We start from the raw sequence: 15,603 nt of genomic DNA, 5'->3' as shown, positions 1-15,603 counted from the left end.
AAAGGGTGGTATGTTGTTCTTTTGAAAAACTACAACTCCCAGACTCCCCCTGGACTATGGTTGCCTGTGCGCGCACCTGCGCGCAGGTATGGGATATTCTTCCCAGATTGCCTTGTGCCCCCCGTTAAAAGGCAGGGCAACACGAGGCCCCTTCTTCTCGTCCTGCCTTTTCCTCGTGTGTCCCACATCCTTCGTCCTTTTGTGTTTCCCTCCCCCATTAAAGTGGACCCACGTGGGAGCCGCTGTGTCGTGTCTGTGTTTGTTCCGCCATGCGTGTCTGTCCTGAGCCCCGTGTTCAAGAAGAACACCCCCTGCCCCCTTTTATTATTTTTTAAGAAGAACAGTGTGAGCAGTCAGATGTGGTGCTGGGAACTGAACCTGGGTCCTCTGGAAGAGCAGCCAGTGCTCTTAACCACTGAGCCACCACTCCAGCTTCCAAATTCAAGTTCTTATTGATCTGTCCTACAGTACTCAAGAATTCTTTTCCTATTTTCTTTGACTGATCATTTTTGCTCTGGCAGTAGGGTCTCATGTATCTCAGGCTGGCCTCCGAGACCATTAGCAGAGGACCTGAATTTCTGATGTCTGCTTCTACCTCCTGTATGCTGGGATTACAGACATGTTCCATACCTGGTTTATATGCTGGGGAAGAGAAATAAAACCCAGGACTTTGTGCTCGAAAGGACAACACTCTACCAACTGAGTTGCGTCCCAGCTCTCTTGTTTTATTTAAGAGAAGTAGTTTCTTCTAGAACAAAATGTGCCTCTGCCTTTCTCAGAGATTTCACCATGTCTCCCCAACAGCACAAGCTCCACAGTGGCCTTTGTGTTGCTGTGTGGTCTAGGGGAACCTATGCTCCTCAGCCATACAAGAGCAAGGCAACTGCAGCATGGTGCATTGTATGGTAGGGAAGGGGAGGGGCTCCGAGAGTGGTAAAGGGAGGGAGGACACCAGCTGGGGGAAGTGCCACAGGGAGCTTTTGCTGTTTTGGAAATGAGAAAACAACAACCCGAAGCATGAAGCCTTGAGATGTCTAGTTCTTTAATCCAAAGGGCATAGCAGCATTGTTTGTAATAGCCAGAACCTGGAAACAACCTAGATGCCCTTCAATGGAAGAATGGATGAACAAAGTATGGAATATATACATATCAGAGTATTACTTAGCAGTAAAAAACAAGGACTTCTTGAATTTTGCATACAAATGGATGGAAATAGAAAACACTATCCTGAGTGAGGTAAGCCAGACCCACAAAGAGGAACATGGGATGTACTCACTCATATTTGGTTTCTAGCCATAAATAAAGGACATTGAGCTTATAATTCGTGATCCTAGAGAAGCTAAATAAGAAGGTGAATCCAAAGACAAACATATAGGCATCCTCCTGAATATTAACCTTCATCAGGCGATGAAAGGAGACAGAGACAGAGACCCACATTGGAACACCGGACAGAAATCTCAAGGTCCAAATCAGGAGCAGAAGGAGAGGGAACACGAGCAAGGAACTCAGGACCGCGAGGGGTACACCCACACACTGAGACAATGGGGATGTTCTATCGGGAACTCACCAAGGCCAGCTGGCCTGGGTCTGAAAAAGCATGGGATAAAACCGGACTTGCTGAACATAGCGGACAATGAGGACTACTGAGAACTCAAGAACAATGGCACTGGGGATTTTGATCCTACTGCACGTACTGGCTTTGGGGGAGCCTAGGCAGTTTGGATGCTCACCTTACTAGACCTGGATGGAGGTGGGCGGTCCTTGGACTTCCCACAGGTCAGGGAACCCTGATTGCTCTTCAAGCTGATGAGGGAGGGGGATTTGATCGGGGGAGGGGGAGGGAAATGGGAGGCGGTGGCGGAGAGGAGGCAGAAATCCTTAATTAATAAATAAATTAAAAAAAAAAAAACAAAGGGCAACAGAACCAAGGCCTTAGAAACGTCTCTATCTTCTTCTTTCTCCCACTTCCTTTATTCCCCAAGGTAAGCCACAGAAACTAAAATTCTCTTTTCCCCAAGACTAGCCACAGACACTTGAACCTCATTTTCTCACACCAAGACATAAACCCCCAGAAATATTACTTAAACCCGCTTGTCTTTCTTTTAATTTTCATGTGACATGCCTGAGCTATCTTTGACTGTCAACTTGACACGGCCTAGACATCTAAGAGGGGAATCTCAACAGACTGGCCAGTGGGCATGCCTATGCGGAACTGCCTTGATTGTTAACTGATACAGATGGCACTGAGGGACAAGGAGTCAGATCCTCAGCAGGCAGGCAGAAAGAACAAAGAGGCTCTAGGTGGATGAATGAGCTTCTCACTTAAACATTTAAAATGTTTCTCTCCCTCTCTAAGAGAAAGACTGGGTGGACTTATGAACCCCAATGAGAATCTCCAGCTGTGGCAGTAGATCAGCTTCCTTCCTTTGTCTGGATTATTCACTGCCATACAGTAGCACAAACCACCTAGTTCTGAGAAGGAAGCCACTCTATACCTAAACACACAAAAGTTTTTATCTCTGCCACACAAACCTGGGTCCCAGGCCCATCACCTCTGGGAAGTCTGTCTCTGTGTATTTTCCTGTGTGTGATGCCACTTTCAATAAAATCTGGTTGAGTGCTGAGACTTTACTTTTCCTGCCATTTATTCTTTAAATCATCAGAGGAAAAGAATCCTTTCCTGCAACCCTAGATGACCATGGTGGCATCAGCACCACTGACAGGGCAAGAGGTCCTGGGTAAGAAAGCTGGCTGGGCACCAGCATGAGCAAGCCAGGAAGCACCATTCATTCCTCCATGGTTTCTGCTTCAGCTCCTGCCTGAGCCTCTGCCTGGACTTCCCTCAAAGATGGAGCGGGACCTGTAGGCTGAGACAAACCTTTCCATCCACTGAGATGCTTTTGATCACAGTGTCTATTGGAGCAACAGTAAAATCAGAACACAGCAGCTCCCGAATAGTCCTGTCGCACACTCTGGGAAAGGCCTGTTACACAAAAAACCCCAACAGACCAGCCTGGCTGAACTTCCCGACTTCAGCTTATGAAGCTTTTTGTCTAAATCCAATTCTGAACAACTCTCTATCATCACTGAGCCTGTAGACTAAACTTGTGGAAAGAAGCTGTCTGAAAAGGCTGACTGGTTGATTAGAATTTCAGTGATGTGGAGAGTTTCAATTTTGCAGGCCAAGAGCCTAATTCCAAGTTGCCTTGGGTTGTCTTTAGTCCACTCAATAGCCATTCTTTGCTCTTCACTCTGTGTTGGGCCGAATATCCTGTGACTAACAGATAAAACTAGACCTCATAAACTAACAGATGAAAACATTTTGGCGAGGTTGGCTGCTCCAACACCCCCATCCTATCGATAGGACCCAGTAAGCTACAAGTCCCACTTGGCCCCAAACCTGCCTATCCCCCCACAACCTCAGGGTAGCTCTGACTGGACACAGGGTGCAAATTCACAAAGAGAACCGAGAGAGAGGTCCAAGAGAAGAACCCTGAAGCACAGGCTGTAACTGCACAGAGTGGGCCAAGAGAGCGGAAACAAGAGAGACCTCAGTGGTTCCCTGAGACACAGACATTGACAGTACAGAGCAGACCAAGAACAGTTCCCAAATACACAGACAGCCACTGCAAGGATTGGATCAAGAGGCAAACACACTGCCAGCACCAACTGGAGTAAGATATGGGTAGGCGCCAATGTAAGAATTCATTCAACAACCTAAAAAACAACATGGTAACACCAGAACCCAATGGTCATACAACAGGAAGACTTAATCATCCTAACCCAGAAAAAGCAGAAGCAAACAATTTTAAATGTAACTTTATGAGAATGATGGAGACCTTTAAAGAAAATTCCCTTAAAGAAATGGAGGAAAAGATAAACAAAAAAATTGGAAGTAATCAATAAATCTCTCAAAGATACCTAAGAAAACCAAGAAAAAAACCAATCAAACACATGAAGCAAACAGTTCAAACAGTTTAAGACTTAAAGACTGAAATAGAAGCAATAAAGAAAACACAGACTGAGGGAATTCTGGATATGAAAAATCTGGGTAAATGAATGGGAACTACAGAGGCAAGCATAACCAACAGAATACAAGAAATGGAAGAGAAAATCTCAGGTGTTGAAGATACTATAGAAGAAACAGATTCGTTGATCAAAGAAAACATTTAATCCAACAAATTCTTAACACAAAACATCCAGGAAATCTGGGACACCACGAAAAAACTAAACCTTAGAATAACAGGGATAGAAGAAAGAAAAGAACTCTAGCTCAAAGGCACAAAAAAAATATATTCAACAAAATATTAGAAGAAAACTTATCCAACCTAAAGAAGGATATCCCTATGAAGGTATAAGAAACTTACAGAACACCAAATAAACTGGACCAACCCCCCCTCCCAAAAAAAACCTTCCCTCATCATATAATAATCAAAACGTAAAACATATAAGAATAAAGAAAGAAAATTAAGAGCTGCAAAGGAAAAAGGTAGAGCTATATAATTACACCTGACTTCTCAATGGAAACCACGAAAGCCAGAAGGTCCTGGACAGATGTGCTGCAGGCATTAAGAGATCATGGATGCAAGCCCAGACAATGATACCCAGAAAAGCTTTCAATCATCATTGATGGAGAAAACAAGATATTCCATGACAACCCAGATTTAAACAATACCTATTCACAAATCTAGCCCTACAGAAAGTATCAGAAGGAAAATTCCAACCCAAGGAAGCTAACTGTACCCACAAAAACACAGACAACAGATAACCTCTCACCAGCAAACCCCAAAGAAGGGAAACACACAAACACTACCACTAAAAAAAATGAGAGAAATTAACAATCACTGGTCATTAATATATCTTAAAGTCAATGAACCCAATTCACCTATAAAACGGCACAGGCTAAGAGAATGGATATGAAAGCAGGATCCAGCCTTCTGCTGTATACAAAAAACACACCTCAACCCCAAAGACAAACATTACCTCAGAGTAAAGGGTTGGGAAAAAATTTTCCAATCAAATGGACCTAAGAAACAAGTGGATGTAGGTATCCTAATATCTAACAAAATAGACTTCAAATTAAAATTAATCAGAAGAGATGGAGAAGGACACTTTATATTCATAATAGGAACAATCCATCAAGATGAAGTCTCCATCCTGAATATCTATGCCCCAAATACAAGAGCAATCACATACGTAAAAGAAACATTACTAAAGCTTATAAGCTTTGCACATCAAACCCCACACACTAATAGTAGATTTCAACTCCCCACTCTCCACAATGGACAGGTCAACCAGACAGAAACTTAACAGAGAAATAAGAGAACTAACATATGTCATGATTCAAGTGGACTTAACAGACATCTACAGAACATTCCACCCAAACACAAAATAATATATCTTCTTTTCAGCACCTCACGGAACCTCCTCTAAAACTGACACATGCTCAGTAACAAAGCAAATACAAAAAATAGAAATAACCCCCTGTATTTTATTGGATCTCTGTGATTTAAAATTAGAATTCAGCAGCAACACTAATTGCAGAAAGCCTACAAACACATGGAAATTGAACAATGTTCAACTGAACCACCTCTGAGTCAAGGAAGAAATAAAGAAAGAAATTAAAGACTTCCTAGAATTCAACAAAAATGAAGGCACAATGTACCCAAATCTATGGGACATTATGAAAGCAGTGCTAAGAGGAAAGTTCATAGCACTAAGTGCCCACATAAAGAAAGTGGAGAAAGCTCACACTACTGACTTAACAACACATCTGAAAGTTCTAAGACAAAAAGAAGCAGACTCACTCAAGAGGAGTAGATGACAGGAAATAATCAAACTGAGGGCTGAAATCGATAAAATAGAAACAAAGAAAACACTACAAAGAATCAATGAATACAAAGAGCTGGTTCTTTGAGAAAAATCAACAAGATAGACAAACCCTTATCTAAACTAATCAAAAAGCAGAGAGAGAACATTCAAATTAATAAAATCAGAAATGAAAAGTGGGACATAACAACAGACACTAAGAAAATCCGATAGAATCATTAGGTCATACAACAAAAAACCTGTATTCCACAAAACTGGAAAATGTGAAAAAAAATGGACAGTTTTCAGGAGAGATACCACATACCAATATTAAATCAAGACCAGGTGAACAATTTAAATAGACCTATAACCTGCAAGGAAATAGAAGTAGTCATCAAAAGCCTCCCAACCAAAAAAAAGTCCAGGACCAGATGGTTTCAGTGCAGAATTCTACCAGAACTTCAAAGAAGAGCTAATACCTATACTCCTTAAACTGTTCCACATAAAAGAAACAGAAGAAACATTGCCAAACTCTTTTTACGAGGCTACAATTACCCTGATACTCAAACTACACAAAGACTCAAACAAGAAAAAGAATTACAGACCAATCTCACTCATGAACATAGATGCAAAAATATTCAATAATACACTGGAAAACTGAATCCAAGAACATATGAAAAAATCATCCACCATGATCAAGTTGGCTTCATCCCAGAGATGCAGGGATGGTTCAACATACAAAAATCTGTCAATGTAATCCACCATATAAATAAACTCAAAGAAAAAAAAACATATGATCATCTCATTAGATGCAGAAAAAAGCCTTCAACAAAATCCAATACCCTTTCATGATAAAGGTCTTGGAGAGATCAGTGATACAAGGAACATATCTAAACATAATAAAAGCAATAAACAGCAAGCTGACAGCCAACATCAAAGTGGAGAGAAACTCAAAGTGATTCCACTAAAATCAGGAACAAGACAAGGCTGTCCTTTCTCTTCATTTTTATTAAACATAGTTCTTGAAGTTCTGGCTAGAGGAATAAGACAACAAATGGAGCTCAAGGGGATTGAAATTGGAAAGGAAGAAGTCAAATTTTTGCGATTTTTCAGATGATATGATAGTCTACATAAGTGACCCCAAAAACCCTACCAGGGAACTCCTACAGCTGATAAATACCTTCAGTGATGTGGCAGGATACAAGAACAACTCAAAACAAAATCAGTAGTCCTCCTATACACAAATTATAAAAAAGCTAAGAAAGAAATCAGACAAACATTACGCTTCACAACAGCCACAAATAAAATAAAACATCTTGGGGTAACATGAACCAAAGAAGTGAAAGACCTATTTGACAAGAACATTAAGTCTTTGAAGAAAGAAATTGAAAAAATATCAGAAATTGAAAAGATCTCCCATGCTCTTGAATAGGTAGGATCAACATATTAAAAACAGCAATCTTACCAAAAGCAATCTATAGATTCAATGCAATCCCCATCAAAATGCCAACACAATTTTTTACAGTCCTTGAAAAAAGAATAATCAACTTCATATGGTGATATGGGATTCTCCTCTGTACACTGTGAATACCACTGGTTAATAAAGAAGCTGTTTTGGGCCTATTGCAGCGCAGAATAAGGCAAGGCAGGAATTCCAAGCAGACAGGAAGACAGAGTAGGCCAAGTCGAAGAAACACCATGTAGTTGCAGAAGGAAAAAGACACAATTCATCAGCCAGAACCCTACCGGTAGGCCAGTCTTGTGGTGATACATAGATACATACCATGCTTTTCCCTCTTCCCTTGGGGTTTCTGCAATGCACTATTTTTTTCTGACATTTTCCCCCATCATCACTTAACTATTACGTCTTTTCTTGTAAAGCAAAGTCTCATGTAGCCCACACTTGCCTGGAACTCACTTTGTTGCCAAGGATGGCTTCAAACTTCAGATCCTCTTACTGCCACCTCTCTCCTGAGTGCTGGGATGAAACCACCATGACTAGGTTTTGCAGTGCTGGGGATCAAACCGAAGCTTTGGAAATGATAGGCAAGCCCTTTAGCCAACTGAGCATGTTATCCCCCCAGCCCAATTCACAGAACTCTAAAAAAGCTCAACTTTGGTGTACCTTATTGCAGAAAATCTCTTTGGGACAGAGGCTCTTACTTAACACATTGGACTGTTTGTCTGCTTTTGCTTCCAGCTACAAAACAGGGCAGGAGGAGAGGGGCTCAGGCAAGGCAACTAAATGGAAAGCTTGGGTACAGGCAGAGAGGGTCTGTGCTGAGCATGGGGACTGACAGAACACGGAAACTGGGGAAAGAGACCACAGTCACAATCAGGTGACCACAATTCTCTTTAGGTCTGTTCATTTGGACAACGCAGAGAGTATCTCTTTATCATCCATGTATTCACCTGATGTCTGACTCAGCACCTACTATGTAATAGGTGTTCAGTGATTATCTGTACAAAGGATTAATAATTTTCTTTCTTTCTTTCTTTTTTTTTTTTTTGTTTTCGAGACAGGGTTTCTCTGTAGCTTTGGAGCCTGTCCTAGAACTAGCTCTTGTAGACCAGGCTGGCCTCGAACTCAGAGATCCACCTGCCTCTGCCTCCTAAATGCTGGGATTAAAGGCATGTGCCACCAATGCCCGGCTCAAGAATTAATAAATTAATGAGGACTTAAAGATACACAAAACCAGAGAGTGTGGAGGAGGGCAAGGTCCTCATAGACGAATAGAGGCTGGCCTAAGTAGCCAGCAGAGTGTGGCTTGTGAAGATCAGTGTGAGGGGTCCATGTCACAGTGAAAGGTGGTAACTACTGACATCACCTGCCACAGAGGACGCTGTGCAGCCTGCTTTCCTGGTTCCTCTATAAAAAGAAGAGGACAATGTGATTCTGTTCTTCTGAGTGCTCACATGAACATTATGTTGTTTAGGTGGCCCAGTATTAAGGCCTTACAAGAACAAGGCATACAGAGTGAGTACGAAGCAAGTATCTGTCACAAAAACTTAAACCCTTAGCAGCAGCGTTCCCCCAAACTCAAAACAAGCAAGACAATTCTCAGAAGCAAGGAAAAGGTCAGGGGAAAAAATTAATAGTTAAACAAGAAGCTAGAGCTAATTAGGTTGTAACTGTATATTCACAAAAATAAAGAGGAAAATACATTGTAAGGACATAAAATGATAAGAAGGCAGAAGAAAACCATGGCGATAGTCAGAGCACAATGCACTGAGGGTAGAGGTGTTGCTAGAGCAGGGCCTAGGAAACAGCAGCTGAGAATACTCTGGACCCAGGAAAGACTCATCCCAGATAAATGGCTTGGGTTGTGATGCACTTTGTGACAGCTATCGCAATGTGCCCTGCACTGTCACAGGTTTTCTGAGGGAAGGGGTCTTTCAAAGACACAATACACTGTTGCTATAGATAGCTATGTAGAAAGCTATATAAATGAAAATGTGTATTTTATTAATATTTATCTACAAGAAATTAATTTTATAAGAAACATGGTAATATTCAAACTCAGGTGACCACAATTCTCTTTGGGCCTGTTCATTCTTGTATGAGATAAAGGAGCCATCTCGTTGATGTCAGGGATTCAAAGGCATTGATAATCATTTAGAATATTGTGATAGTATCCTAAAGTGTTATTTAGTGAAATCTGCACTAAAAATTGATGGAGGAAGGTCATTGGTTAAATAAAGAAACTGCCTTGGCCCTGACCGGTTAAAATTTAGATAGGCGGAGTAAACAGAACAGAATGCTGGGAGGAAGAGGAAGTGAGCTCAGATGCTATGCAGCTCTCTCCAGGGCAGACACGATGCAGCCAGCCACCAGGTCAGACATGCTGAATCTTTCCTGGTAAACGCACCTCGTAGTGCTACATAGATTATTAGAAATGGGTTAAGAGGCTGAAACTAATGGGCCAGGCAGTGTTTAAAAGAATACAATTTGTGTGTTGTTATTTCGGGGTATAAGCTAGCCAAGCGGCCAGGAGCCGGGCTGTGGGAAGAGGCCCGCAGCTCCCACAACAAAAAATTAAATTTGCATGTTTTCAATTTTCAACAGTTACCAAAACGACATCTAGAAAGTTATCTGACACCTAATACATTAACAGCTACAAGAGAGTAGCAACAATAAATCATATTCATCAGTGACATCCAACCAATGTATTCTATCACATGCACGCAACTTGAAAGCAACCCAGGAAAACCATCAGCAAATGTTTCTCTTACCAAATATTCTGACTGTTTTATCTAGATAATGTGAACTCCAGCAACATCTCCTACCTGGACCAATGCCCAGGTTCAGCTACATATTCTAAACAAGTAAACAAGCTGTACTTAAGACAAAACAGCTCAAACTCAGCAACACTGAATTCAATGATTGGTTAACAGCACCTTCCTTCCCTTTCTTAATCTCCAGGGAAACCATCAGAACTTGTCTCCACACTCTGAACAGTGAGTCAGAAAATGGTGCTTAGTATCATCTCTGGTTCACAAACAGCAAGTATGCTACAATTTCCTGCATATGCTTGAGTATCCTAGGAGGGGTCCCCAAGGCATCACTATAACAGTTGGGATTATCAAACAGGATAAGCAATCTTGGATACAGATTTGAAAGAAACTTCCACAGATGCCCACCCCCAACACACATACCACAAGAAGGTATATTCCTACTTCCAGGTTTGAGGATGCTACTATGGTGTGAACATGATTGGATCTACTAAACCATGTGTTAAGGTATGGTCCCTCGTGTAATGGTCCAGAGAGCGGTGGGCCTTTAAGAAGTAAGTGGTTATGAGTGTGGTATCCAAAGTGTTTTGGTTATTATGGGAAGTGGCTGCTACCGAGTTCCACCTCCTCTGTACTCTCCTCTCTTTGTTCACATCCTTCTGCCCTCTGCCATGCATGGGACATGAAGAAGTCCTTACCAGAAGCTGTCCAGCCTCCAGAACGGAAAGCCTCTTTTATAACTTACCCAGCCTCATGCATTCTGTTCCAGGAACAGAAACTGTGTTGAAACAAACATTACTGTTCTGAGATTATCCTAGGAAAAGTAAACACTGACTCAAGGAGCTACACAAATGATGCCGGCAGTAGTGACACATTAACTGATAGTGACGTAACAAGTATTTCAAAGACGATTTAACTGTGCCTCTATAAAGAAGGAAGACTAGAGAGAGAGCTAAATACTGACACACACAGTTGTAATGTGTAGGAGGATTTTTTCAGAGATGTATCTTCATTACTATTTTCTCAACTATGACATCCCGACGGCAATTTCCCCTCCCTCCTCTCCTCACCCCTCCCACACACACCCCTTCACTCTCCCCACATCCACTCCTCCTCCCAGGGGAAAAAGCAGGCCACCCAGAAGTATCACCAAACACAGCATAACAAGTTACAACAAGACTAGGCATCTCCCTCACATCAAGGCAGGAAGAGGCAGTGCAGCAGGAGGAAAGGGTCCCCAAAATGGGCGTATAGGCCAGAGACACCCCTGCTCCCACTGCTAGGAGTCCCACAAGAACACTAAGCCACACAAACACAACATCCATGCAGAGGACTGAGGTCAGACCCATACAGGCTGTTGATTGTAGGTTCAGTCTCTGTGAGCCCCTATGAGCCCTGATTAATTGATTCTGTGGACCATTAGAAGAAGGAACTTTCATCCTGCAAAATAAAACTACAGTTCCTTTGAGTAAACAGTAGGCCCAGAGAGAGCTAGAGACTGCTTTGACGAGAGACCTTGGATTCTGAATAGTTAACACACACACAAGTGATTGGAACTGGTAGGCTGGCCAGGTATGGTAGCATGTCTGCCATCCTGAACTCTGGAGACTGGAATTGGAGGGATGTGAGGAAGAGGGCAAAAGCAGAAGGGGCAAAAGGAAGAAAAAAATGGAAAAAGGAAAGAGGGGAAGAAGGGTGAGAGGGAGGGGAAGGAAACGGAAGGCAGAAATGGACCAGCACCAGTACACACCTGAGAAGGCCATGAAAACAGGCTGTTCTGGAGATACAAAGCAGGTCCAGGCACTGAACTGAAAATCAGAGTCTGCAATATTAAAGCTCGGATTTTCTACAAGTTCTTCTATTAGGTTCTCATGGTTTATCCGTACACTAAACTACAATAATTATGAGGGAAAGTACAATGGATATACATCAGAATTACTATCACCTGCTCAACTGTGAGCCTCTTGTTCCAGATGCCAGGTACAGGTGAATATAGTATTAGGTATTTATGTATACAAGGATATATAAGGCATCTACTTCCTTTTATTAAAATTTTCTCCATTTACATACTTTCAGAGCAAAATGAAATTTGTTTAGATAACTATCACTATGATGTTTCATGATAAAATCCTTCTGTTGACCTCGAAAGGAAGATGAAGAAATCAATGGTGACTGGGCGCATGCCTTTAATCCCAGCACTCGGGAGGCAGAGGCAGGCGGATCTCTGTGAGTTCGAGACCAGCCTGGTCTACAGAGCTAGTTCCAGGACAAGCTCCAAAGCCACAGAGAAACCCTATCTCGAAAAACCAAAATAAAATAAAATTCTTTAAAAATATGAAAAGTATCTTTTGCTTTCCATGTAGCTGTCTAAATGCAAGCTGACCACAGACTACCTTTCTGAAACTTTTAGGAACACAATAATATAGACTAGTTCTTTCGGGCCGAAAGTGAAAGTTCTTTTCTAGATAATCTTACAAACTGGGTCCCAGGTGATTGGGTCCTCTACTGCAGTGCATCCATTCATACAGCTTTGATCACACATGAGCCTGGGAACTGAGTGGCAGAACATGCAACATCCACTCGGCTTGTCCAACCTTGACAGAGGTGAAGTGTAAACCAGGAGCAGTGGCACACACCTAGAATCCTAACACTCAGGTGGTCAAGGAAACTCTGGGACTAGCCTGGGCTACAGAGAGAGCACATATTAAAACTTGTCTCACTACAGTAGGGGGTGGTATTTCTTCCAGAGCTACAGTGTTTAAGTGGCAACGCTAACAACAGTAGAGACGGGTTTTGTTTGTCTGTCAGTCGTAATAAAGTGGCAATGTTTACCACTAGAAGCAGCAACTGGACCTTTATGATCCCCTGCCTCCTGACCACTCCTGATCAGGGTAGAAATCATCGCACAGTGCTGGGGATTGGCTTCTTCTGGGAATCTAGGGAGCATCAACTTCCTGGACTAAGATTTTCTCCTTAGTTTGGAAAAGATGCTGTTACTTATAGCGAGCTCTAGATACCTGACCCACTGAGACAGGGAAATGGACATTGTCCTAAGATGGAAAGTAACTTAAAACAACTGTCAAATAACGTGTATTTTCAAATACTGACTTGGAGACCAATCATAAAATTATCTATTAGGCTATTAAATTACATATGCATTAATAATCACACATTTAAGTATACACAAGGTTGCTTAATATAGGCCTAAAAGTAAGATGTTACTAACTTTAAAATGAAAAAATTTCTCTGAGACAGTGAGGATTAAAAAGTAGTTTCTTTTGAAATGAAGCAACTCAGGTTTCCAAAAAGAGACTGAACACTGCAAAGTAATGGATTAGTGTCTATAAAAACATAAAAAGAACTGTGATGTCTCATGTCCCTTAACCCAACACTCAGGAGGCAGGTGAATCTCTGTGACTTCAAGGCCAGTTTGAGCTACACAATGAGTCCAGAACAGCCAGAACTACACAGTGAGACCCTGTCTTAAAAATCAAAACAAACCTAAAAGCAGCAATCCTCTTAAAGGATTAATTATCCACTAGTAAGTGATAGCAAGAAAAATCCTTTATGATTACAAAATATTCCCAGCAGTCCTCATCCCACCGAAAGTGACGTCAGTCTTCATCCACAGATAGTGTAAGTATGTACATGACATTAGCCCTTCACAGAGCAGCAGATACAGGCCCATGCAGTGTATGCTATAGAGAGAGCTGTGCATGAAGTCACCTTGGGTATTACCTGAGATAAAGACCTGATCCATGTAGCTACCAGAACCTCTGCTGGGCTTCTCTTTCTCTCACTTCTCAGCACAGGCAGATCACAAGCTGCATCAAATGATTTGGGGCTGACCATACGCATATCCTCAACCCGAGTCGCTCTGCTTCTCCTTTTCCCTTAACTATAGCTCTCCTCACAATCCCAGTTTTCTGCAGAAAGCTCTTCCTGACCCTCTGGGCTTAGATTAGTCCTGAAGTTCCTCCATCACTGACCTAATCCAACTGATGTTTAAGTGTCAAGCCAGATCACCAGCAGCGTGAAAACAGAGACAGGTTGATTATAACGACCTAAATATAAAAACTTCATCTTAGGAATGTAGAAGACATAGTCAGGAACTTAGCCAACTGAGATGAGCGTGCCACTTACACTAAGAAACCCTCAGAATCCAGAAACCAGCAGAAGACAATCCCCTCAAAACACAGCCAGGGGTGCTCATCTGCAGAGAAACCAGTCCTTCAGAGCTCAGTCAGGTATTACTCTAGATCGCAGTTCGTGGAATTTTAGTAAAATAATTGTAATGGTTGGGGCTGTTGAGATGGCTCGGAGGGTAAAGATAACTGTCACCACGTCTGACAACCTGAGATCATTTCCCAGGATCCACAGAGGAAGATCACCAACTCTCCAGTTGTACTCTGATCTCCACTTGTGGGTCACACATGCTCACACCACCATACAAATTGGTACACATGTGAAATAATAAATTAAAGTGAAAACTATTCAAATAATATATTTGTAACAGAAGTTAGTACTGATCTAGAATCATCTAGGAGTCTGTATCAGTGAAGTGTTTACCGACTGACTTAACCCACGTGGGACACTAAGCCTAACTATAATATAAAGAGAAGGAAGTGAGCCAAGTACAGTGTTCTCTCTGCTTCCTGACGCGACACAATGTGACCCGCCACTCCATGCTCCTGCCACCTCACTGCCAAACATCTGCCCTCAAACAGAGATAGAAGAACAGCCCTCCCTCTCTCCCTCCATCCTTCCTTCCTTCGGAGGCTGCTCAGTCAGTACCTGACCACAGGAAGCAGGAAAGAACCCCCACAGGAAGGCACTCTGAGGAGTTCTCCCGTTACCTGTTCCTGCTCCTTGTCTTTGGTCTTGCTTCTGTAGCCTCTAGCGGAAGCGGCGTCCTGAGAAGGGATGGCAGAGATCTGGTGCAGTGGCATGCTCATCCCAGCCTCTGACCTGGTCTTTCTCCTTACGGAAGCGAGTCTCCACTAGCAGAGTCATTTTGGGCCATTGACTTCAAGCTGGGAAAAATGAAAAGAAACAGAACAGAGCTAGATTACCTAATTTCCAACAGTAAGACTAGTACTGTTGTAAATTTGAGTAAGTTATGCTGGCAAATACTTGCTCTTCAAAAGGGATAGAAAATGACTGGGGGAAAATCATAACATTTGTTTCTTGTAATAAAATGACAGTATCTGAGGGAAGCTAGGGAATAAGGTCTGTGAATAATCACAGATTAGTCCTGTTGTCTACTTAACTTGAAAACAACGTCTCATTATATTATTTTTAAAGTTAAACTTTTGCTCATGAGCAAGTATTCCTATATATATGTGTGTTTCCCTGAGAATCAAACCTAAGTCTAATACATCCTGATAATAAGTGATTTTTCCTTAAAATTAATGCCCTTGGCAGAAGAACTGCAAGTCTGAAACTAACTTGAACAACACAGTAAGATCCATTATAAGCCTGGCAGTGGTGGCTCATGCCTTTAATTCCAGCACTTGGGAGGCAATGGCAGGCGGATCTCTGTGAGTTCGAGGCCAGCCTGGT

The 15,603-nt window shown here is 42.1% G+C and overlaps 1 protein-coding gene across 5 annotated transcripts in view; it reads right to left on the bottom strand.

Annotated features, from left to right (window-relative positions):
* March8 (membrane associated ring-CH-type finger 8) overlaps positions 1-15,603 on the bottom strand; it is an 82,002-nt gene that overhangs the window by 33,979 nt on the left and 32,420 nt on the right. For 4 of the 5 annotated variants that reach the window (XR_003378480.1, XM_013353044.2, XM_026788150.1 and 1 more), the window contains exon 2: positions 14,898-15,074. Coding sequence is in view for 3 of the 5 variants with exons in the window: in XM_013353044.2 (XP_013208498.1) it covers positions 14,898-14,996 (99 nt within the window). In the remaining 2 variants the exon portion in view is untranslated. Of the gene's footprint in view, positions 1-14,897; positions 15,075-15,603 lie in introns of those variants that run through there. The other variant, XM_026788151.1, reaches the window with a different exon arrangement.

This window comes from Microtus ochrogaster, unplaced genomic scaffold (genome assembly GCF_000317375.1).
Source record: "Microtus ochrogaster isolate Prairie Vole_2 unplaced genomic scaffold, MicOch1.0 UNK1, whole genome shotgun sequence".
NCBI lineage: Eukaryota > Metazoa > Chordata > Mammalia > Rodentia > Cricetidae > Microtus > Microtus ochrogaster.
The sequence above is the reverse complement of the archived record's forward strand: the minus strand, read 5'-3'. Positions and strand labels throughout refer to the sequence as shown.